The 24,433-nt window shown below is 55.4% G+C and overlaps 1 protein-coding gene across 4 annotated transcripts; it reads left to right on the top strand.

The window, feature by feature from the left end:
* Positions 1 to 254: 254 nt before the first annotated feature.
* On the top strand, positions 255 to 24,100 carry VANGL2 (VANGL planar cell polarity protein 2). 4 transcript variants are annotated; one of them, XM_041003378.1, is made up of 8 exons: positions 255 to 343; positions 13,901 to 14,161; positions 14,262 to 14,382; positions 16,152 to 16,759; positions 17,576 to 17,712; positions 18,203 to 18,338; positions 22,522 to 22,753; positions 23,491 to 24,100. In XM_041003378.1, the coding sequence occupies exons 2-8, from the start codon at positions 14,091 to 14,093 to the stop codon at positions 23,749 to 23,751; spliced, it is 1,566 nt and encodes a 521-aa protein (XP_040859312.1). In that variant the 5' UTR covers positions 255 to 343; positions 13,901 to 14,090; the 3' UTR covers positions 23,752 to 24,100. The 4 variants fall into 4 exon arrangements, with proteins under 4 accessions (XP_040859312.1, XP_040859309.1, XP_040859310.1 ...); XM_041003375.1 differs by lacking the exon at positions 255 to 343 and having other exon boundaries at positions 13,471 to 14,161; XM_041003376.1 differs by lacking the exon at positions 255 to 343 and having other exon boundaries at positions 13,471 to 14,161; positions 17,576 to 17,716; positions 18,210 to 18,338; positions 23,491 to 23,792.
* Positions 24,101 to 24,433: the final 333 nt, after the last annotated feature.

Here is a 24,433-nt window from a genome sequence, read left to right as displayed (position 1 = left end):
CTCCGTCCCCTCCCCCTCCGCCGCCGGTTCCCGATCTGATTCCCGATCCCTGATTCCTGGATTCCCGGGTCCCGCCATGGGAGCCTGAGCGCCCCCCCCTCCCGCCCCTCACATCCCGCCGGCCTCCCCCTCAGCCCCCACAGCGGGGCCTTGAGGGGACGGACGCAGCGGTGTGGGACGGAGCAGGGGGTGCCCAGACTCGGGAGCCCCCCTCGACACCCGCCCATCGCCCGCGCAGCCCGTCCGGGAGCGCGGAGTTCGGAGCGACCCGGGGCGCCGCGGATACAAAGGCGCCGGGCCGAGCGGGGCGCCCGCCGAGCCCACCGGCGGTTCGCAGCGGCGGGTGAGTGCCGGGCCGCGGGGGCGCGGGCAAAGTTTGAAAAAAAAAAAAAAGAAAAGAAAAGAAAGAAAAAAAAAAGAAAGAAAGAAAAAAAGAAGGTGGTGGGGGGATAATCGTACAAGAGGCTAAGGGGTGCCCGGCCCTAGAGCGAGCGGGTGGCTTCTGGGGGAAGGGGGGCTCGGGGTAACCCCCTTCCGGTCCGCTCTCCGCGGAGTACCCCACCCCCCAACTTTGGGGAGGGGGCGGAGCCCTGGCCTGGCGAGCCGGGGACTTTCCTGGGCCCGGGGCCCGGGCGGGGGCCTTGATGATCCCCAGGGAGCCGGCTGAAGCCGAGGCTGGGCGCGTGTGCTGGAGGTGGGGGGTGGGTGCGGGAGAGGCGGTGCAGGGTTGGAGTGTGGAGGTTCTGGAAGCCGAGGGTGCCCAGGGGGGTGCATCCACACCTCGGGCGTGTGGGAAGGGACGCGGGCAGGTATTGCATTCAGGGTGTGGGGTGGAGGCCGGGGAGCCGGAGGAGGAGACCCCGGGCAGTGGCTGTGGGGGCCCAGGGTACAGACGCCAGCATCCTTCTCAGCTCTCACATTTACCCATCGTGGAGACTGTGGCCTCAGCGCTAGTGAGTTTTGAAGGATCGGTGGAGACGGCGTGCGTGATTCTTTTATGATATTCTTTTAAAAATTATATTATTATTTTTGTGCGTTTGCCTGCCTTGAGGTGCTGCTTGTTCCCCCCCCCCACCCCCCAGGTGGGCCCCGGGGTTATCGATGTGGAGGTGTTTTTCTGTACTGGAGTGTATGTGCACCCAGGGAGTGGCTGACCATGCATGCATCTGCTGTGTGTTTGGGTCTGCGCTTATGTGTGTGCTCAGGGAAAGGGGGTGTGTGTCTACATGTGTGGCCTGGGAGAGGGCTTTATGGGAAAGAGGAGTCTCCCTGCTGAGGGAGGGGGATGTGAGAGCGGAGGGGTTATGCAGATGATGTGTGTGCACCTGTGTACCAGGGGTGGGTGTACTGGGGATGAATCTGTGTTCTCTAGCATAACCTGTGTTGATAGGCAAGAAATAGTGGACGTGCCTGGCTTAGCTGAGTGTGAGTGGGTGTTTCTGAACTACCTCTTGTCACTGCGGGCACATTTTTTTCCCAACTGTGTGCAAAGGGAAGGATCTTTGGATGATCCTGCCCGTCTTCCAGAGAAGAACCTTAAATCTCTGAGACTTACGGGTAGACGAGTCTGGACTGTCCAATGAGAGACCTGCCTCAGGAAAAGAGGTTTTCTGGAAGAGGTGTATATGGTGGGGAAAGGAGGAGAGGGGTTGCATTCCTAGAGAAATGCGAAGGGCTCTGGGAGAGGAAGAGAAGAAAAGTTCCTCTCCCACATTGTAGATTGGGTCCCGCTGGTCAGAGAGGTGGATTCTTGGCCTCCCAGCCACGTTTCATCGCTCCCCTCTTCCCCGCCCCGCAGGCCACAGTTCTCTTGGGAGGATCTTGTAGGTTGCAGTATCCGTGCCCTTGTGTCTCTCCTGCCACTTGGAATCCTGATGTTCCCAAGGAACCTTGGGATTTAGGTGTGAGATGCAGGCCGGAGGAAGGGGCATGCCTGGAGGCCAGTGCCTGTAAGGAACAGCTGGGGCTCCTGGACCTCAGGATTGAGGATGATGTGGAGGGGATCTTTGCAGAGTCTGCAAGTGTGCCTGTGTCTGCCCTCTTCCCTGGTGAGAAGCATGGTTGGGATGGAATTGGGGGTCGGGACCTGGACTGAGTCTGTAAGAGGGACATGTCTGTGGGTTGGGAAGGGATGGGTACCCTGTGACAGCCCATCAACCATCCTGATGGTGTGCTGGGAATTCAGCCGCTCTCCAGCAGGTAGATGGCTCTGTCTCCAGAGAAACGGCAGCGACCAGTGTTCCTTCGCTGTCTTTTTCTCTCTTGGGATTAAGGGAAGGGACTGGCCATCTCCTAATATAAGACACAAGGCTTACTCCCCCATCACAGGTCCTGAACCATTTTCCTCCTGCCGTTGGAAGTGAGGACCCGATACCCAGGGTTCAGAGCTGTGGCTGGCATTGCAGGTACTCACTAGAGCCTTTGGGCACCGCAATGGAATGGAAATGGAATGTTGGAATCTAATGGGCATGTGCCATTGGAATGTTCCATCTTTCCGCCAGCCGCAGGTCTCTCCACCAAGGTCCGGATTGGGGTAGAAAATGTTGGGAGTCATGATGGGGCAGAGTAGGAAAAAACTAGACTTTTTGTCCCTGTTTTCTTGATGCATAGCTCCCCTAAACCCAACACCTGTTTGATGGTTAGCATTCCTGAGGCTAGCAGGGCGTTTAAGATGGTATGTCCCAGTCTTCTAAGGTACCTTATTTTCTCTGTCTACACTCATCATATGCATGCTACATTTTGCTAGTGGGGGCTCTCTTCCAGGGAGGATGGTTTGTGGTCAGACAATAGGAAGTGCCATTTCTATAAGTACTTCCAGACTGGGAACCAGTGGCCACAGCCACATTGGCCCCTCCTTTCCATTGTCTTGCTCCTGCCTGCTGTTTCCTTCCATTCTTCCAGGGTCAGGTTCTCTAGTGTGTCAGCCTCTGCTCCTTCTAATTCTTCCAGGTCTTCCAAGGGCCCCCGTTTGAGTCTAGAGCAGGACAGACTGCTGCCCTATTTATCTGGTTCCAGCAGGAGGGAACTTGGCTAGTCTAGGCTTTGGGGGAAGAGGACAGAGGAATGGGACTCCCTGCCCCCCTTCCTGAACTTCAGGAACTCCAGCCTTCTCCTTTGCTTGTTCTTCTCTTGACAGTGTCCCACACTGTGAGGCCAAAGGGAGGAGTCAGACGGACTTGGTTGGGATTAGTTCTTAGTAGTGGTGTAACCCTGGGCAAATTAGTAAACCCCATTCCCCAGCCTTCGGGCTGTGAGAGGCATCACCCGGGAAGGCTACGCTGCGCTGTTCCACAGGGGTTGTTCCCACTGGCCTCCTGCCTGTAATTTGCTCTGAAATTCTGCCTCTTCCACTTCCTAATTCTGTGACCTCAGACAAAACAGGTAACTTTTGAAGCCTGCCCTGTAAAATGGCGTTAATGATAGGCCCTGCCTCTTTGCTGTATGAGGATTAAATGGAATAATCCTGGGAGTGTGTTGTACATGGCACATAGGAAACCCTCAGCAAGTGGGGGCTGCTGTAAGGGATGGAAGTGTGAGTGGGGGGCAGGAGAGCCAGGCTTGGCTTCTGGGCTTTTCCTGGCAGACCACATTAGGTGTTGGCTGCCGCCTGCCAGGTTCTGTGCTAAGCACCAGGGTCAAGGGACAGCCAGGACAGGCTTTCAGGGGGGAGACTGCATAAACATGTGGCTTTACCATGTTTCACCTGCGGAGTGCTGTGTGCAGGTATATTTAGAGTGTAGAGGAAGAGGGCTTGGACCTGGAATGGTTATAGAAGGTTCCTGCAGGAAATGTCACCTTGGCTGGATTTTTAAAAAAATATATTAAGATGAAATTCACTTAATGTAGAATTAACCATCTTATTGTGAACCATGGCAACCACCCGATCTCTGTCGTTTCAGATCCTTTCACTGTCCCAAAAAGACACCTGTGCCCTTTAGGTCACCGATGCTGAATCGGCCTCTGTCAGCATCAGTCCTTATTCTGTCTCTGTGGATTTACCTGCTCTGGGAATTTTGGATAAATGCAGTCACACTGTGAGCGTGTGACCTTGGGGATCTGGCTTCCTTCTCTTGGCATCATGTTTCCAAGGTTTGCCCGCACGGTGGCATGTGGCGTGTGTGAGCCCCTCAGTTCTTAGTGTGGCCATGCCTGAACTGGCTTTTAAAGGAGAGGACTGGGGCAAGTGCTGCTGTTGGAAGCTCAGTGTGAGCCCGAGGGATCTCTGGGTCTGGAAGCCTGGCCTGGGCGTTCGGCCTCAGTTTCCCTGCCTATAAAATGGAGTTAATCATCCCTTTCCTTCCTGGTGCTATGGGATGGGAAGGGTGGGGGTGGAGGCGTGAAGGGAGAGAGCAGAGGCTCAGGTCACTGCCTGTTCTCAGGGTCTGGATTGGGGGTGAGACTTTACATTTGTTCCTTTTTCCTCTTTCCTGGGTGGCTCTCTCCTGCATCCCTGCTTTACTTGGCATCAGCTTATTCCCCTCTCTCTGCATTGGCCTAAAATTCCTCCTCTTACTCTCCACAGCTGGGTAACCCTGTGTATGGGGAGATGTGGCCCTAGCAGGAAGGATGGACCTGGAAGCTCCTGTGGACACCCTGGCTTTTCCTGGCTCCTGTACTCCTGTTCCTGTTTGTTTAAGCTGTATTTATTACTTATTTGAAAGATCATCAGAGGGAGAGATCTTTATTTGCTGGTTCATTCCCCTAATGCCTGCAATAGCCAGGTCTGGACCAAGCGCAAGTTAGAAGCTTGAAACTCCATCTGGGTCTTCCCAGAAGAGCGGAAGAGGCCGCTTCCACTGTTCCTAGGTGCGCTAGCAGGGAGCTAGATCCAAAGTGGAGCTACTGGGCCTGGAAAGGTATTCTGCTGTGTAATGCTGGCATCGAAAGCAGTGTGTTAACCTTCGTGCCACAACATTGTTGTCCTTGTTGGCAGTCTGTTACCTGCCTGCTGTGATCTGGGTCAAGCTGCAGTGGCCCAGGTGGATTCTTTCTCCCTTTGCTCCACTCTTCTGGCTGCAGAGGAGGCGGCAGAGGCTCTCCGTGGTGGGGCCCTTTGGAAATGAGGTGTTGCTCAGCTTGTCTGATGCCCCTGGCAAGGTTAGTAATTACAGACACGACAGCTGGGAACGGGTTTGGGAGAAGCAGGCTTGGAATCAGCAGAGCGGAGGCTATCCTGGCAATCAGGGCGGGGCAGTGAGAGGGAGGGTGGGAAGAAGCTGGGGGCTGGGGTGGGGCAGGAGGCTTGGGGTCCCCTTTTCTTACCGGTGCACACATGGCTCAGCTTAGAGCCCAGAGGAGAGTGGGAGGTGGTTAGAGCCCAGGCCCTGCCTCGCTGTGCATGAGGAAGGAGGGAGGAGAGGAGAGGAGGTGTGGGGCTTCGGGAGACCCTGGAGAAAGAAGCAGACGGTGGAGGTGGAAGGGTCACTCTCGTTGCCCTGTCAGTTCTTGCATGTGACCCAAGTCAGGGAGGGGCTGACCCCACACCCAGAGTTGATTCCATCTGCTTCACCTCTCACCAGGAGCCTATTGGAACCAGGAAGTGGAGAGAGTTGACTCTGCACTGGCTAAAGGAGAAAGAGGTGGGGAACTAACATTTTGTTGAGCATCCGTTACATCTGTGATCTGTGAGCGGAATCTCACCAACAATTTGTAACCCACTACAATAGGTACAATAGGTTCCCATTTCACAGATTAAGAACACTGAGTTTTAGAGCAGGCAAGCGACTCATCCAGGATGTAGCCCGTGAAAGGCTGTGCTGGGTCTGTCTGTCCTCCCTGTACTTCCCTTTCCCCTCTCCCTGCATTCATTGCAGTTAGAGCTGGTTTCTCATGATTGCCTTTCCTTGTGAACTTGAACGGTTTTGCCCGTCTCCCTGCAAAGCAGATAAAAACCCAAATGGCAGCTGAGGAGGAGAGAAGGCCTCCCCTGAGGTGGAATCAGGCAGGGTCTCAGGGAGGACCCTGGCGCTGCTCCAGGAGGAGGTGCTGATGGGACATGAGTAAGCCACCTGCATCCTGGGGTCTTGTGATGGAGAGGGGCTTGGTCCTCATTGTCCTTGGTATCTTCTCGCACCCCCTGCTTGTGTTCTGTTGTTGCTGGTGTACCCCCCTACTCCCCTGCCAAGCCTGGCCAGAAGAAACGGTGTATTTCTTGGGGGAGGAGCTAGGCCAGGGTAGGGGAGGGGTGGAGTCAGGGCTGGGTGAGGGAGCTGGCATGTAGGGTAGGTGGGGGTGGGTGGACAGAAACAGGTGCTGAGTCTGAGGTGTGAATGCAGCGATTAAAAAAACAGAGTGAAGAGAAACACGCCTGTTGACACCTGCTTTACTCCAGGAGTGGCAGTGGCACATACAAGGGATGGAGGATTGGAGCATCCTCAGAAGGAGTGAGACCCTTCAGGGCTGGTCAGGTCGGTGGAGGCTGGTGGGGGCCTCCTGCCGGGCTGGGTTCATCTAGGTAAGAACCATCCTGCTTGCTCGTTGAGCTCTGGACTCAAGCGGGGGCTTTTTGGGGAAGGAAGCCCAGGTCTGCCACCCTCACCCTCCAGTCACGCTGCGTCTCACACCCTGGGCCCGCTCCGTTGCTTTTCCCATCCACACCAGCCTTTGCTGGCAATGTCCCCATATGTTCCTCCCCATCACTCCTCCTGATGTCTCAGTTCTCTGAGACAGCTTCCTGGGGTCCAGCTGTCTGCTTGCATGCCCAACCCAAGGTGGCTACCAAGTGACTGGGACCTGGAGCAGCGGCTGGGTAAGCAGGCTCTTGAGGGCTCTTGGGGCTGGGCAGACTGTGAAGAGAGGGGTATGTTTTTGTAGGGAGGGTGCAGCGTGTTGGCCCCTGGCCTAGCACTGCCTCTCCACCTCCCATTGTCCACCCAGGCTCTGCCCCTGAGCACACCTCCAGGTGCCTGCTTTCCTTCTTGGTTCTTCTACCTGGTCCTCAGAGGGCAGGTAGGGGCCAGTCTTGTGCTCCAAGCCCGGGGGTGGTAACTGTGAGGCCTACTCATTGGTGAGAATTCAGTGGAACATCCAGGCATCTGGAAGCCCTGGTTACCTTCCCACAGGCTTGGTGTCCCGTCTCCCCTCTGGCCTCCACCTGGGACAGATGCCAGAGGGATTACTCACCCTTTCTCCTATAGGAGCTCCCACCCCTCGCCCACCTCCCCTTCCAGACTGGCTGGGATTGGATTTGAGGAAACTGGGGAATGGGATACTACGGTGTGTGTGTGTGTGCTTGGTTTGGGGGCGGGGATTTTCTGGGAGCTGAGATGGGGGTGGGGGTGCCAGAGAGACTGGGGCTGCGGGCAGAGCAGGTCTCTACAGAACCTGCCTAGCCAGGGTGGGTGGAGCCGGGTGGGGCAGGCAGGAGCCATTCCAGCTTTGTGAGGGGGGAATCTGAGCGTGGGTGTCTGTGTGTGTGTGCTGCTGTTGCAGTGTATCTGGGCTCAGAGGAAGCAGACTTCACCTCTGCCATAGGCTGAGGGAAAGGCAGGAGGCAGGTGGAGAGGGGCCGGGCCCTGGCGTCCCCAGCTCCTTTTCAGTCCTTCGCTGGCTCAGGTATCCTGGCGCGGAGCCCAGCTGGTGGGCCCTCCTCAGGAGCTGTGTGCACGGGGGTCTGCTGCTGAAGTGCTCTGGAAACCTTGAGATCTGGTGATCCAGGCATCGCCCCTCCTGGGTTGGGGAGGAGAAGGATCCTGCCCCGACCCTGGGGCTGTAGGATGGTGAGCTCATGTCTGAGACTGGGAGACTGCCTGGTTAGCAGGGCGGGGGCGGGCACCTGGGGCCAGCTCCTTCGCATCCCTCAGCCCACTGCATTGTCCAGGTTGCGGGCATGAAGGCCGTGGCACAGGCCTGGACACTTCTGGCCTGTCCTTGCCTGTTCATTTTGTGGGCTCTGTGGCTTGAGCAAAGCTGGGCAGCGCTGGATGAAGGGGCCTCAGGGCTTGCAGGAGCAGTGGGTGTGTGGACAGAAGCCACCCCTTGGTGAGGCAGGGGCTCTTCGGTCTCTGCCGAGTTGTCTTGCACTTGTCCGGTCTCTGTCCCTTTGTTAGTGGAGAGAAGAGGGCGTAGCACAAGAGTCAGCCAGTTCTCTCCCATCCTGGTCTTGTGGCCATGGCTGTGCAAAGCGCCAGAAGGCAGCTGGGGACTCATGGAGGAGCCCAGTGTCACACGAGGGGAACATATCTCAAGTTACCAGTTCGGGGAGGCAGGAAAAGTCTGCCCCACAAGTGGTGATGTGGGTTAGGTCTCACATTTTGTTTGAGCTCCATGTTTTTATTGGTAAAACCTGGGCTAGTACTTTTTTTTTTTTTAAGATTTTTATTTTCATTAGAAAGTCAGATATGAAGAGAGGAGGAGAGGCAGAGAGGAAAATCATCCATCCGATGATTCACTCTTCAAGTAGCTGCAACAGCCAGAGCTGAGCCAATCTGAAGCCAGGAACCAGAAGCCTCTTCCGGGTCACTGGGATGCAGGGTCCCAAGGGTTTGGGCCATCTTTGACTGTTCTCCCAGGCCACAAACAGGGAGCTGGCTGGGAAGTGGGGCCACTGGGATTAGAACTGGCATTCATATGGGATATTGGCGCGTGTAAGGTGAGGACTTTGGCTGCTAGGCCACTGCGCAGGGCCTGCTAGTACCCTTAAGGCCCCTTTTCAGGTTAGTGCTGGAACCTGTAAAAAATGGGGTGGACTTACCTGCGCTGTCCTCCTGGAGGGGATGAGAACAGGGGAGTGAGGGGATTGCTGGTGGTGTAGCCGGTGTCCTCTGTGGAAACCATGTTAGGTGCCTGACTGGGCAGGCTGAGCTGAACCCATCTGTGAAAGGCAAAGCAAGGGCCTTGGAGTGGGAAGGGTGGTGAACTGCTGCCCTGCCTCAGGACCTGGCCAGGCGTTCTATTCTGGATACATATCTAGATTTTCTGGGTGCTAGGCTGGAAGGTTGGACCCCTGGCTTGGTTCTTGCTCCCCCTCTGCCTTAGGAAGGTGAGTGTCCAGCTGTTTGAGTAGAATTCACATTGATACCCTCGGACGTCGGGGCCGTCCTTGGGGAGCAGTGTCAGGGCTGGGGGAGCCCACGTGTTCACATCGCCCATGGGATCGTCAGGCTTGCCTGTGGGCTGTGGTGGGGAATGGGGTGCGATAAGTCTCAGGCTCTGGTGTAGGAACCAGAGACCTTGAATGGGCAAGGGCCCAGAGGCTCCTCTTCAGTGGGGGTCTGAAGAGGTCCTTGGGCCTGCCCCCCTACATCCACACACAGGGGCCTCCCTTCCCTAGTGCTTGGTTGCAAAGAGAAAGGGGTCTTACGTGACACCTGCCCCTGTCAGAAGGAGAACATCTGGCTTCTTGGCCGCTTTCCCCTCCGAAATCCTTTCTACAATCAAAAGCAGGTGCTTCCTGCGGCGCTGTTGGCATGATCCCTCAGCCCTGGCCTGGTTGCAGGTGAAGTGAGGTATGCCCCCTTAGGTGTGTATTTGTGTCATGTCCTCCCCACCTTTTCTTCTGTGGCTCCTACAGGGCTTCTTCCCGGGCTATCTTCATCGCCGCTATGCCTTGTCCCCCTACCCTAGGCCTCCTGTAGCTGGGACTGGGCTGCAGGGGGGCCAGGACTAGCGAGGTGGCATGAAGTAGGGTCTGCAGCCGCCTGCGACTGCTCATCGGTTGGTCGGTCGTCAGCACGCGCCGTTCATGGGGTGCCAGCTCTTGTTCTGTGTCTTACCCACTTGAGTCGCCTCCTGTGACTGGGGAAGGGGGAAGCGTCCGTCCACTCTGGCCTGTATTTTGGCTATCCCCCAACCCCACACACATACCCCAGGGCCTTGTTCCTTCTGCTTGTTGCCAGGTTCTGAGTGTGTTTTTTCCAGAGGCCTCCAATTGTTTCCTGAAGAAACCCGATGCCGAAGCTCAGACAAAAGCTGGGGCTGCCAGAGGAGAAACCCCATTCTCTTCCCCTCTGTCCCTGTCCCCCTACCTCCATAACCTCCTCGCTTTGGATGCTGGGTATGGGTTCCAGGACCCGGCTGCCATCACCTAGGCAACAGGGGGCTTTGGTTGCCATGGTGATCAATGTGGGAGAAGCTGGGCAGCCGGGACAAAAGCCCCCTCGTTCCCCTCAGCCCTCCCCCCTCAAGCCCCTTGGGATGGTACTGAGACACATTCCATTAATTTTATTTCTGAAAGGCCTTTGGAGGGGAGAAGGGTCTCTTTTTGTGTGCCAGGCCCTCTTGCCTTCCTCTCTCCTCCCTGGCCTCCTTTTAACCCTAGAGGATCCATAGCTGGACTGAGCAGGGGACTGAGTGTGATGTGTGTGGAGGTGCGATGTGGTGACACACATGGCCCCGCTTTGCCTCCCCCCCTGCCAGCGCAGGACGCAGGCTCTTGCTCTGCACGAGCTGGGGCTGTGTTCTCCCCCGTCATCCTTCTGACATTTCCACTTGTTGATCTCATCCACGGATCCCCTCCCCCACCCTCCTCCCTGGGAACGCTGCCCACCCGGGAGACCCTCCAAAGCCCTGATTGCTGAGACTGATTAGTTGGGGGTGGGGGGGAACTTCTGCCCTTCCCTCTGCTCATTCCTATCCCTCGCCTTCCCTCCTTCCCCACCCCTGCTGCTCGCTGCTCCCTTTGGTCGCCTGGGTTCCTTGAAGGGACAGCAGGCAAGGAGCTGCATTTATATTTTGGCCTCATGGGTTTGGTAAGGGAAGGGAGGGAGGAGCATGTTTGGGTGCCTTTTGGCACCTCGATGGGTTGGCAGGTCAGGAGAGCGGGGTTCATGTTGAGTCTTTGCTAAGTAGCTAGAGAGGACGACAGGGAGCAGGAGGCTTAAGGAGCTGAGGACAGAGCGTTGGGAGGCGTTGGGCACCCTTGTCTGGTTTGAAATTTATTTGTAGGGGAAACACAGAGGCATCAATTTGCCTTGTGTGTGTTTGAAGTGGTGGTTCAGGCCAGGATTGTGTGTGTGTGTGTGTGTGTGTGTGTGTGTGTGTATGTGTGTGTCTTCTATAGTGCAATTGGCGGGATTTATTTATACTTCTCTTTCTCTGGTCTCCCAGGAAGTGTCTGGGATCAAAGTATGAGTGATCCTGGAACTTATTAATTGCTTAATTACTAGGAGAACAGTGCATAAAAGCATTCCTTTCACCCCCATGATCCTGACATCAACCCCATGCACTAAGCATTTTTGTTTTCTCTATTTTATCAGGAAGTCTAGCAGGCTGCATGCGCAGAGAAGTTAGGTAACCTGCTTGTGGGTCACCCAGCAAGGCAAGGGGAGAGATAGGCTTTGAACCCAGATCTTCAGGGTAGATTCCAGGTTCCAGTTACCATTGGCTGTGACAGACAGGGGCATCTGGGATGGGGATGAGGCTGTGGGAAGCCCAGCCGGGTCTAGTGTCTGTCCAGGCTACAGTCCTGGCAGGTCCCCCTTTGCATTGCAATCCTCTGTCCTTTTAAACCCACTTGGTATCTGAGAATACCAAGGGCAGAATTCCCTCTTTAAGAGGAGGACTAGGAAGGCTGGACAGGAACCACATCAAGAGGGGTGCAGGTGAGACATCTCAACTACAATAAACCAGTGGAATGGGTTCTCCAGAGACATGGTGAAGGAGCTCAGGGTGTAATTTGTAGACCAAAGGGACCCAGGGCTCTGTGTGTGGCAAGGATGTTTAGACAGATTTAGGGTTGGCTGAAGGTTCTTGTCTCTGTCCTATAAGCGTGTCCTTACCACCCACTGGATTTGATGTGGGATACTGGCGCCCATGACTAGCCTGTGGATTGCCTTCAGAGAACTGCAAGGAGAAAGAGGAGGAGGAGTGAATAAAGTTCATTTCCCTGCAGTCACTGTTTCCACAGAGGTTGGAGAGGTGTAGTTGTTGCTGGGTGAGCATTAGTTACTTGCTCCGAGCTTAATGAGATGGGAGCTGGGCACACATGCGTCTGTGTCAGGGTGCTTACTTGTGAGGTGCTGGTAGCGTGAAGGACTGGGGAGAATTTATACCATCACAGCTGTTTTAATTTTTTACATAATCAGCCACCCAGCAGCACTTGATCTGGTTGGCTTCATTCCGCCCTTAAAACAATATGCAGTGGGGTCTTGTCTGGCTTGGGACCTCACTCTTGGGGACCCTTGCTCCCCTGGCCTCACCTGCTTACCACTTTGTATGCTCTTTTTCCCTGGACATGGGTACATTTTGGCATTCTTGGGGTCCCTAACTTGCCCCGCCTGTGGTTGATTACAGGCATCGCCATGGCCTTGTCGCCCGAGGCTACCTCTGGTTCAGCAGCTCTGACACTCATTGCCCTGAATGTAGCACATGGGAAACTGAGCTTCCTCCCCAAACTTGCCTCTTTCCCAGCATTCCCTGCCTTCTCCAGTGGCGCTCTCATCAGCTACCTCGCTCGGGCCAGGGATTCTTGAGTCCCCCTCCCCAGCAACGCCAGCCCTTCCCTGGGTCCTGTTGATTGCATGCCCAGCAGGGGTCTGAGACATGCTTCTCTGCTCTCCTGCAGTTCTGCCCCAGCCACGTCTTCACTGCCAAAGTGACTTGCTTTCCCATCTCCCTGTTTCTACTTTCCCTTCTTTCCATTCTGCACCTGCATTGCCCCCACCCCCAAAGGCTGGCCTTAGGATAAAGCCCGCATCTTCACCTGGCCCCTCCCTGGAAGTTGACTCTGCTGCATGGCTTCTGCACCCTCCGTCTTCAGCTTGGACTCCTCTGGCCTTTTTGGTTCTTCAAATGCACTGAGCTCCTGTCTGCGTTTGTCCTTCCTGTGTGTGGTTTTGCTCTGCAGCAGCCTTCTCCCTCCACTCTGCCTGAGTAACGCTTGCTCTTCCTTCGGTCCTCTGCTTAGGCCGCGAGACCGCCCGAAACCGCCTTTTGAACGCCTGCTGCCTGGAGTTGCCTCCACAGGTCCCTTCTTCTTTCCTTTCGCGAGAACGGTGGTTGGATTGGTTGTTTGCCTGTGTACTTGTTGAGTGTGCATCTTCCCGGTTAGATTATAAACTCAAGTCCTGCTGCCCCGCCACATGTTTGGGGCCTCGCAAAGTGTGGTTTCCAGAAGGCGCCTAAAAGGATTTGATGAGTCAGTGGGTGCAGCTGTAAGAATCGGCTCAGTGCACAGTGAGGATATGCAGTGGGGTCAGGCGCGGAGAGGAGGGGGCACTGGTGGTAGTATAAGGAGGGGCTGGACCTGGGGCAAGGGGGAGAAGGTGAGGTCATTTCTGCCTGCATCATTAGCAAGGGAGCACTGAAGCAAGCCACTGTCCTCAGCCTGCGAGTAACCATGAAAACTCGTGCCTCTGTTGGAGCTTTCAAGAATGACTTCTCCTCTCACCCTGCACATTATATTATCTATTGCTGCCGCCCAGAGTTTCTTACACAGCCCCTAGTGTGCATGCACGCGTGCACAAATGCACACATGCACACCAGGACAGCAGTAACTGGATGTGTTTCTGTGTAGCCGATGCCAGGAGGATCAGCAGCCATCAGCAACCCACTGGGACAGACTCAGACAATTATGAATGAAGAGGCTGGAGGGGGCATGCAAGGCCTGCAGTGGCCTCTGGACAGAGGTGGGCTGCCTCTGCTGTCCGAGGTTCACGTGGCTTCATCTGTCATGCCAAACCGAACTGGCGTCCCCTATGCCCCAGTTTTCCTGGCTGAGTAGGGTGGAGCACTGTGCTGAGGCTCCCCTCCGGGGGCCTCGGCGATGTGTGTGGGGGGGGTCCTCCTGGGGGAGTTTTGCTGGGGAGGATCTTGCCAGGAGGTCAGGTGCGGGGAGGCTGTTGGGACAGAGCCAGAAGTGGGGGCTTTGGACATCCGTGGCTGTCGTGTGGGTACTCTTGTTCCCCACTCTGACCATGGAAGGAGCTCGAGCCACTTCTAGCGAGATGATCTCTCTCATCAGGAGCGCCGCTTGGTTTTCTCTGAGACAAGCCCACCCGTCCAGCAAAATAGAGTCCCTCAGGGCGACGGTTGACTTCCTGAAGGTGCCTCTTGGCCTGAAGAAGCCCATACTGAAGGAGGTGGCTGTGGGGCCCCCCAAGTGGCCCCAGCCCGCGGCCCTGGAGCGCTACAAGGCACGGCGTTCCGACGCCATGGACACCGAGTCCCAGTACTCGGGCTACTCCTACAAGTCGGGCCACTCCCGCAGCTCCCGCAAGCACAGGTGGGCCTCATGGGTGGTGTGCAGCGGGTTGGGGACACACGCAGAGGTGATGATCCTAGCTCTCCCTGGTGACACTCCGTGCCCATTCCTCTGACTGCAGGGACCGCCGGGACCGACACCGATCCAAGAGCCGAGATGGGAGCCGTGGGGACAAATCGGTGACAATCCAGGCCCCAGGAGAGCCCTTGCTGGACAATGAGTCCACGCGAGGGGACGAGCGGGTGAGTGGCATTGTATGAGATGGTCCAGGCCAGGGGCTTGCAGGCCACTGCTTGGAGAAGTTAAGAGACCATGACATCAGCGAAGGGCAGGCCCAGCAAACCTGCTTTTTAGGACAGAGCAACCGAGGGAGGAGGGGTCTGGCACCGGGGTTCTCTGGGCTTAGTGTCCCAAGGCAGGACTTTGTTTCACAGTGATTTCTAGCTAAGGTCCCTTTGGAAGCAGTGGCGTCTCCCTTTTTATCTTCAGAAGTCATAAAGCTGAGGGGTGATCTGGGTTGTGTATTGGATATTGTCTGGCTCCTCTGGTGGATGCCAGGCAGGCAGGCTGTTTGGGGATCTGCGGTAGGTAGTGGTGATGGAGCCAGGGGGAGCGGGAAGAGGTGAGGCTGAGAGGGTAGGAGAGGATTCTGACCTTTGTGGCCTCTTGTGCCCCCCCTGGCAGGGAGGGCACTGGGCAGGGCACAGTGCTAGAGGATGGCAGAGACAGGATTTGAAGTGACACCCAAGGTTGCCCAAGTGCCCTTCCGTCTTGGGAGCGTCTTAGAGGACTGGCAGCTCTCAACTCCTTACTCCTCTGCTGATTCCTGGGTCTTGGGAGCAGGTCAGTACCAGCAGGAAAGGTCCCCTTCTCTCTTCTGCCCCCCTTTTCCTGGGACGAGGCCTCCTGTGTTCTCGAAGTGACCCCGTGACAAGATCAGCTCCTATCTTGCCGGGGAGGAGTTCCCAAGCACAGACTGACTGTAGGAGTAGTCAGCATGTCTGAGGTCCTGAGACCAGGAGCAGCCTCAGGTCACTTATGGGGTGACCCCCAGCCATGGCGGAGCTTGGCAGACCACATTCAGGGTGCTAGGGCATCTCAGCCTTCAGCTCCTTGTCTCTAGGGACAGGCTGCCCCTGCACTGTGGGCACTGAGCTGCCCCTGGGTGGGCACAGTGTCGCCATGTCCTGTCCTGATTTCTTCCCCACCTCCCTCCTTCCTTTGGCTCTTAGTATCTCCTTCTTTTCCATATGCTGCTTTTGTCAGGTTTGTGTGTTTATCAGAAACCTTGAGTGCGTGTCGCCTAGCCTGGTGTTGCAACCCCATCCTCAGGTCCCTCAGCCTCATCTTGCTGTTTCCATTCCTCCGTGTCAGTGTCCAGCTTTCACAGTCCTCTAGGTTCCTTGGTTCGTGCCATTCCTGCTGAAATCATGGATTGCTGCATGAGCTGCCAGGGATGTAGGGCAGTGCTTCTAGAATCTGACTGCTGAATGATTCGATGGGTTTTTGGACAGATGCAGATTCTGGGGCAGAACATGTAGCGTGGGCCTGAGGTTCTGCATTTGACAGACTCCGTGCTGCTGGGCCACAGGTCACATTTTGAGCTAACATGTATGTATTCAGTTGTGACTAATCCTGTCCACCTACTTCATGCCACTTGCCCCCAGGGTCAGCTCAGGTCCCACTGTTCCCTGCAAGTTGGACTCAGCTCTTAAGCCTTTGCCTGCGAGTCTGCCGACAGGTCTCGCTCTCCAGTGGGGCTGCCCCCGTGGATTTGGTGTGTATATTGTGTTCCCAAGGGCCTATCTCGCTGACCCCACTCCTCTAGAACCAGGGTCTCAGACGTCAAAGCTGCAGAGGCCACACTGGACCCCTGGGGCAGCCCAACACATGCTCTGGAGGTTGCCTCGTTGCTCATGATCCTCTCTGCTTTCTGCCTCTTCCCTTCCCATGCTTCCTTCCCCTCATGCTGCTGTTTGTGCCCCTCCATGTGGCCTGCTGCTGCCTGCAGGATGACAACTGGGGAGAGACCACCACAGTCGTTACCGGCACCTCTGAGCACAGCATCTCCCACGATGACCTCACGCGCATTGCCAAGGACATGGAGGACAGCGTCCCACTGGACTGTTCCCGGCACCTGGGAGTGGCCGTGGGGGCCACACTGGCGCTGCTGTCCTTCCTCACGCCCCTGGCATTCCTGCTGCTGCCCCCACTGCTGTGGCGGGAGGAGCTGGAGCCGTGCGGGACGGCCTGCGAGGGCCTCTTCATCTCTGTGGCCTTCAAGCTGCTCATCCTGCTGCTGGGCAGCTGGGCGCTGTTCTTCCGGCGGCCCAAGGCCTCACTGCCCCGTGTCTTTGTGCTGCGCGCCCTACTCATGGTGCTTGTCTTCCTGCTCGTCGTCTCCTACTGGCTCTTCTACGGCGTGCGCATCCTGGATGCCCGGGAGCGCAGCTACCAGGGCGTGGTGCAGTTTGCCGTGTCGCTGGTGGATGCCCTGCTCTTCGTGCACTATCTGGCTGTGGTCCTGCTGGAGCTGCGCCAGCTCCAGCCTCAGTTCACGCTCAAGGTCGTGCGCTCCACCGACGGGGCCAGCCGCTTCTACAACGTTGGCCATCTCAGGTATGGAGATGTGGGAGGAGGCAGGGCCAGTGCAGGGAGAACAATGGGGCAGGTAAAGGGACTTGGAGGATGCTGAGGGCACACTGGGGTCAGAAGATGATGGTCTGGGAGGATTGTGTGGGAAGGAATTGAGGAGTCTGCACTAAGAGTTTACTGCCTTACGGGACTGTTTTGTGCAGGGTCGTGGGTGAGATGTGCTGGGGATTGAGTTGGGAGAGAACAGGCAATTAGAGATTGAGAGACTCAGAGGGGGAGGACCAATGGGAGGAGGGGCCTGGGGGCACAAACACGAAGAGTTTTTGGTATTTCCTTCTTGTCCTGCCTTGGATACCCAGATTGTAGGGAGAACTCAGTGAGTGGTCCCTGAGATAAGCTGGCCAGAGTGGTGATCCCCCAGAGGAAGGGGTAGTGGGAGGGGGCTTCAACTCCCAGTAGAACCTGTGGGCAGGTGGTTTACAAACCTCCCAGCCCTTACTCCCAGCCAAGGCCATGCAGAGAATCGGTGGCTCCTCCTGGGTCTTGTAGAGGATCTTGGGGAAATTCTTGAGAGGGAAGAGGAGCCTCTAGGCTTGGCTCTAGGGCCCAAGGCCCTGCCTCTTCTGGGCTCTAGTGTGGCAGGGAGAGAGTAGCAGGCCTGACCCCCGGGGAAGGCTCGGAGCCTGGTGAGTAGAGAGCTCAGGCTGGAGCAGGCTTTGTGGAAGCTGCGTGTCCCTGGCGAGTGTCCTCTCCCGCCCTGCCGACCTGCCCTGATGTGTCCTTCCCCCTGCGCCCCTTGTCTGTCCCTTCTCCCTCCCCCTCCTGCCGTCTCCCCCACAGCATCCAGCGTGTGGCCGTGTGGATCCTGGAGAAGTATTACCATGACTTCCCTGTCTACAACCCTGCCCTCCTCAACCTGCCCAAGTCCGTCCTGGCCAAGAAAGTGTCTGGCTTCAAGGTGTATTCCCTCGGAGAGGGTGAGCAGCCCTGCTCCTCCACCCCTCCTGGTTTCCTCTCAGCAGGACTCCAAGTCACCGTCTCTCTCTTTTTTTTTCTCTTCCCTCACTGCCTTCTTCCAGCTCCTCTGTTCTGTCGTTTCTCTCAGCTTCAGGTGGCTGGGCTAAGCTGCTGACTCTACTTGCTGTCCCTTTCTGCTATGGTGTATCCCCTGCTCGCCACCCTTGATCTGGTTCCTCTGTGTCTCCTCTGGTCCTGGTCCAGACCCCTGGGCTGTGGGCAGCCAGAGCCTCCTGAACGAGGCAGGCGTACATGCCTGCGGGCCTCTCGTCCTTCCAGTGCCGTCCTCGCTGCCTTCCTCTGCAGCTTCTCCCGGCAGCATCCCGGAAGGGTGGGAACGGGAGGTGTGGCTGGGTGGTGGGGACACACCAGACTGCAGTGTCCAGAGCTGCTGGGGTGGAAGAGTCTGACGGCCCTTGTGACCATGCCATCTGCCCTGACCCTGCGCAGAGAACAGCACCAACAACTCCACGGGTCAGTCGCGGGCTGTGATTGCAGCGGCGGCCCGCAGGCGGGACAACAGCCACAACGAATACTACTATGAGGAGGCTGAGCACGAGCGGAGGGTGCGCAAACGGAGAGCCAGGTGGGTCCCTGGGCTGGGGAGGGGTGGAGGGCACCTGTGGACAGCTGGGGAGCTGCCAGAAATGGGGACAGTGATGATATGGCCGAGCGTGTGTATCCATTTTCCACTGCTGTCATAATAGATGACATTGCACACAAGGGCTGGCCAACAGCCCACATGTATTGTCCCCCCTCCGTGGGTCAGGTGTAGGCTGGCGGCACCCTCTGCCTGAGCCTCCCAGATGGAAATCTGGTCAGCTCTGGTCTGAGCTTGGCTGTCTCTTCTAAGCTCACTGGCTTTTGTCAGCAGTCACTGTCTTGTTCCTTCACCCCACGGGCCAGTTGTTCAGCATGATGTCTCACCCTTCCCAGCAGGATCAGGTCTCTCTCTGACTTCTGCTGTCAGATAGAGCGAACTCAGCTTTTAAAGGGTGTGCGTGATTAGATTGGGCCCCAGAGGATCATCTTGTTAGGTTACAGTGAAGCCACTTGGCATTTGACCTCTGCACAAATGTGCCAGGGTGATTGAACGGAGAGAGAATGGAAATCTGGCACAAATCAGGGATGTCTTTGAATTCTTCCCACTGCAGCAGGAGCAGGGACCCCATGCGGGGCTGTGAGTTACTCTTGCAAGAGCAGGCCCTGAGGCTGGACCAGCCTTTCTCCCAGTCGGGCCTGAAGGTTCTGGTGCCCACGTTTTGGTAGACTCGTGAATACTGTCCTCATTTCTCCCTTCGCCTGTTCTATCAGGTGAACTTCAGTCCTGCCTGGAGAAGCTCCTGGGCACATCCTGCTGCCAGACCCTGCCGTTGTCCAAAGGCACCTTGGCACCTCGGGAGAGGAGCACAGAGCTTGGGACTGGTTCTCCTCCCACACATTCTCCCAGTTTCAAGGGAGGGAGGTGGCCGAGTCCTGTTCTGGACATTTGAGGCTGGAGTCCACTGCAGTGGAGCAGAGAACCCTGGCCCTGTTTCTGTGACATGCCAACGTGTATCCAGCGATCTCAGAAAAGGCCTTACTTGACCTGTCACCTGGCAGGGCTCTGTGGGGTCCCTGTGCTGCTGCGGTGGCACAAAGGGGGCTCTTTCCGCCTCGTTACCTTGGTGATAACCATTTGCCCTTGATTCATCTGAGGCAGAAGGATCTTTTAAAAGGAACTTTACTGGCGCTGACTGGCCTTGTGGTTTAGTGCGTTAAGCTGCTACCTGCAAACACCAGCATCCCGTGTGAGTGCAAGTATTAGTCCCTGCTGCTCCATTTCTGATGCAGCTCCCTGGTAGTGGGCCCGGGAAAGCAGTGAATAAAGGTCCAGGTGCTTTGGTTCCTGTCACCCGCATGACACACCTGGGTAGAGTTTCTGATTCCTGGCTTTATCCTGGCCCAGTCTCAACCATTGTAGCCATTTCAGGAGTGAGCCAGCAGATGGAAGATGTTGCCGTTCAAATCAATCAGTCTTACAAAAATAAAAGGAACTTTGCTGAGATGCCTAGGGGAAACAAATGGACAGAAATTATACCCGTGCTCAGATGCACCCATCTTTTGCCCAGAGGCCCAGCCCAAGCTCACGGGTTCCCAGGACTCTGGGGTTCTGGATCCCAGCTGGCAGGCCTCACTGCTTTCCTTGGTCTAATAGGTCAGTCTGTTCCTGCTCCTAAGCGAGGTGGTTTTATTTTGTATTTGGACGTCATGTACAGAGAATTGCGTGATTCACCCTTCTCAGCAATTAACACACTGTCATACAGTTTTTCACAGTTCTTAATACAGTTTCCTGCTTCTTCTCATCCTCTCTCCTTCCACTCCCACTTTCTAGGCTCTCATTTTTGTGGGTATAACTTCCTGTACAAATTAAGCATCGGCTTGTGTTTCTGTGTGCTTTTAATGCACTTGGACTTTTCTTTTTCTGTTTTGCTTTTAATGCTGTTTTTTTTTTTAAGATTTATTTTTATTTATTTTTTTTATTACAAAGACAGATATACAGAGAGGAGGAGAGACAGAGAGGAAGATCTTCCATCTGATGATTCACTTCCCAAGTGACCACAATGGCTGGTGCTGCGCCAATCCGAAGCCAGGAACCAGGAACCTCTCCCGGGTCTCCCACATGGGTGCAGGGTCCCAAGGTTTTGGGCTGTCCTTGACTGCTTTCCCAGGCCACAAGCAGGGAGCTGGATGGGAAGTGGGCCTGCCGGGATTAGAACCGGCGCCCATATGGGATCTCCGGTGCTTTCAAGGCGAGGACTTTAGCTGCTAGGCTTCTGCAACGGGCGCCAGGCCCAAATGCTGTTTTTGAGATTTGTTCACGTTGTGAGTGGATCCAGTTTGTTGCCTATTCTTTTTTTTAAAGGTTTTATTACAGTTTTAAAAGAAATATTTATTTATTTGAAAGAGTTAGAGAGAGAGAGAGAGATCTTGAATCCACTAGTTTACCCTCCCCAGAAGGCTGAATAGCCAACTTGGGACACATGGAAGCCAGGAGCCTCATCTGGGTCTCCTCAGTGGTGAGCAGGGCTCCGAGTACTTGGTGCTGCTTTTCCAAGACTATTCGCAGGGAGTGGATCGGAAGTGGAGTAGCTGAGACTTGAACTGGCACCCAAGTGGGATGAGGCAGCAGCTTTCCTGGCAGCACCACAACGCTGGCCCCTCATGTCTTTTTACTGCGTAAGAGTTCGCAGAAAACCCCCAGTGTGCTTCCTGCTATTGGGTTATAGTCATCCTCCTGCTTTTTCCCCCCATTTTGGAGGAGATGTAACATCATCTTAACGTTTTATTTCTCATCTCTCTAATTACCAACCAGTAACCACAGCATCTACTTTTTAGCTTTCAGGCGTCTCATGAATTGTTGGTTTACGTCCTTTGGCCTGTTTTGCTGACGAGTTCTTGGTTTTTCTTCTTGATTTGCAGTGGATTCTTTGCATATTTTAGACATTAATCACTTGCTGGTTTTGGATCCCGCATGTATGAGGGTACTTTAAAAAGTCATGGAAACTGGAATTAAAAGATACCTGTATTGGGATGAAAAACGTTTGAATCCGTGTCTATCAGGGACCTTCAAAAAGTTCACCAAACTCTTGGATTATGAAGAGCTATACATGCATTTCGCAAATTAAAAAAAAATGGTTTATTTATTTTCAAAGCAGAATGACATTCTGTTGGTTCACCCACATGGCAGTGCTGGCCAGGACTGGCTCATGCTGACACCGGGAACCCTGAAGCTTTTCCTGGTTTCCCACACGGCGGCAGGAGCCCAGGCATTTGAACTATCTTCTGCTGCTTTCCCAGGCACATTAGCGGGGAGCTGGACAGGAAGCAGAGCAGCTGGAATGTGAACTGGCATTCCAGCTTGGGATGCTAGTATAAACAGCAGCTTACCTTGCTGTGTCATCATGCCTGCCCAGGTTTCTTTGTTTTCGTTTTTTTTTTTTTTTTTTAAGATTTGTTTATTTATTTATTATTAGAAAGTCAGATTTACAGAGAGAGGAGAGACAAAGATCTCCTGTCTGCTAGTTCACTCTGCAAGGCCGTGATGATTGGAGCTGAACCGATCCAAAGCCAGGATCCAGGAGCTTCTTCCAGGTCTCCCATGCGGGTACAGGGTCCCAAGGCTTTGGTCTGTCCTCGACTGCTTTCTCAGGCCACAAGCAGGGAACTGGATGGAAAGTGGAGGAGTCAGTATACGAATCAGAACCCATATAGGATCTCGGCACATGCAAGGTGAAGACTTAAGCCACTAGGCTACTTAGGCCCACAGCTTTCTTTCTTCTTCTTCTTCTTTTTTTTTTTTTTTCATTAGAGATAAACTTACTTTTTGCTTCATTTTTCCATGAAATTTTTGAAGTTCTCTTTTATTTCCTTCAATGTTGTTCAAGCTACGATGGCTGGATAGGTGTGTGATTTTGATACAATCATGTGTACTAGTTTTTGACTGGTGATCCCAGGGTGTTGTTTGGGCTGTTTCTGTAGCATAGGCTCTGACTGTCTCTTTGGGCTTTTCTGAATTTCTGGGCTGGGGCTTAGTCAGTTTCGTGGACATGTGCTACCCTCATTGGGGGAAAGACGTCCTCACCTCCCTCTTCCGCCCTCAGTCCTCCAGAAGTCCAGCTCTTGGTTCTAGTTGGTGTGGGTGGCACTGGGGTGGGCCTAGCCTCACCCAGGTCCTGGAGGACGAGAGCTGGGGCATCTGGTCCAGACCCCTCCCTCCTGTCCCCCAGGCTCGTGGTAGCCGTGGAGGAGGCCTTCACGCACATCAAGCGGCTGCAGGAGGAGGAGCAGAAGAACCCCAGAGAGGTGATGGACCCCCGGGAGGCAGCCCAGGCCATCTTTGCCTCCATGGCCCGTGCCATGCAGAAGTACCTTCGGACCACCAAGCAGCAGCCTTACCACACCATGGAGAGCATCCTGCAGCACTTGGAGTTCTGCATCACACATGACATGACGCCCAAGGTAGGCCTGCGCGGCTCCCAGCCCCTGCTCAGGAGCCTCTTGTTCTCCATCGTCCTTTCCTCCATGTTCTTCCTTCTTTCTTCACCCTCCACTTCTCTTCATTCTTTCTCTCTATCTCCTCCTTACAATGTCTTCTTTCCTTGGTACCCACATGCGCACCATCTGCGTGGGGGTAAGTTCCTGAGTGGAGGAGAGCAGAGGCTTTGGGGCTCATGGGGGGATGGCAGAGACCTGTTTTCATCTCTGTAGGGTTGTGGCACTTCCAGAAGTCCATCCCCACCCCCTTGCCACCTCTACCTCTATCCTCTGCTCATGTTGAGCCACTGCTCACCCATTGGCTGTATTGCCAACCTCCTAGAGTGCACGGGCAGCTAAAGGGGTTGCGCTTTCACCTTGACCTCTCACAGTCCTTCCTGGTACAGACCTGCTTGGCACCAATCCCATGGGAGGGAAGGAAGACTGAGGGAGGCTTGCACAGGTCGTAGCCTGCTGCAGGGTAAGAGGAGAAGAGGCAAGCTGGGGGGCTGAGTTCTAATCCTGACTCTGTGGAGCCTCCTCATCTCCATGGGCACCAGCTGCCCCAGCTGCCTCATCTGTGACACAGGAGTCTGTGAAGCAGGTGCCCTGAGCCCCCTTCCTGCCCCTTCGAGGTTGTCTTGGGAAGCTGCTGTGCCCTACGGGTGATGGCCAGTGGGTTGGTGCGGGACACTCCCATGGCATTGCTTCTGCCTCTGCAGGCCTTCCTGGAGCGGTACTTGGCAGCTGGACCCACCATCCAATATCACAAGGAGCGCTGGCTGGCCAAGCAGTGGACGCTGGTGAGCGAGGAGCCGGTGACCAACGGGCTCAAGGACGGCATCGTGTTTCTTTTAAAGCGCCAGGACTTCAGTCTGGTGGTCAGCACCAAGAAGGTGCCCTTCTTCAAACTCTCCGAGGAGTTTGTGGATCCCAAGTCGCACAAGTTTGTTATGAGGCTGCAGTCTGAGACCTCGGTGTGACTGTGCAGCTGCAAGGGCAGCAGGAGACTCCGGGGGCCTGAGGGTGGGAGGGGTTTGGGTCTCAGGCCCGGCTATACACCGGGCCCCCTTCTTCCTCTTGCTCTTGTTTTTTTTTTTTTTTTTTTTTTACTTGAATGAACTTACCCTCCCCAGTTTTCTCCTGTCATCCTTCTCCTCCCCCACGTGGCCCCCAGTAGACCACCCTGCTGTCCTCATTACCTGGGACATCTTCCTGCTCCTCCCACGACCGCTCTGTCCCTCCAGGCCCTGCAGGAATCAGTGCCTCCCCTGCTCCGTGCCCCAGCCTTCCCCAGATGGCAGTCTCCTCCTCGTTGCCCCGTCCTGCCTGAGCCCCACTGCAAACCCAAGTTCGTGTAGCAGGTTCTCTCCAGTGGCCTGCGAAAGCGGTGGGACTCCCGAGAGCCACAGTGCCAAATGCACAGGGCAGCAGCCACCCTCAACAAACCCGGAGCGCCTGGGCAAGGCCACTCCTGCTGCGCAGAGCCAGCGTTGGGCATCTCTCTGCTGGCAGGATTTGCCATTAGCTCTCGGCGCCTCCCTCCACCCATCGACTTGTGCTTAGAGCATGAAAAGCTCGCAGCCTTACCTGGGAACCCCTGCCTTCCCTCCAGTGTGGTTCGTCCAGGCAGTTGCCCCCCGAGGAGAAGCACAAGACAGACCC

The sequence above is a fragment of the Ochotona curzoniae genome, unplaced genomic scaffold (assembly GCF_017591425.1).
Source record: "Ochotona curzoniae isolate NIBS_2020 unplaced genomic scaffold, NIBS_Ocur_1.0 scaffold_2683, whole genome shotgun sequence".
In the NCBI taxonomy this organism is placed as follows: domain Eukaryota; kingdom Metazoa; phylum Chordata; class Mammalia; order Lagomorpha; family Ochotonidae; genus Ochotona; species Ochotona curzoniae.
Note: the sequence above shows the minus strand (reverse complement) of the source record. Positions and strands in the feature narration are given on the sequence as shown.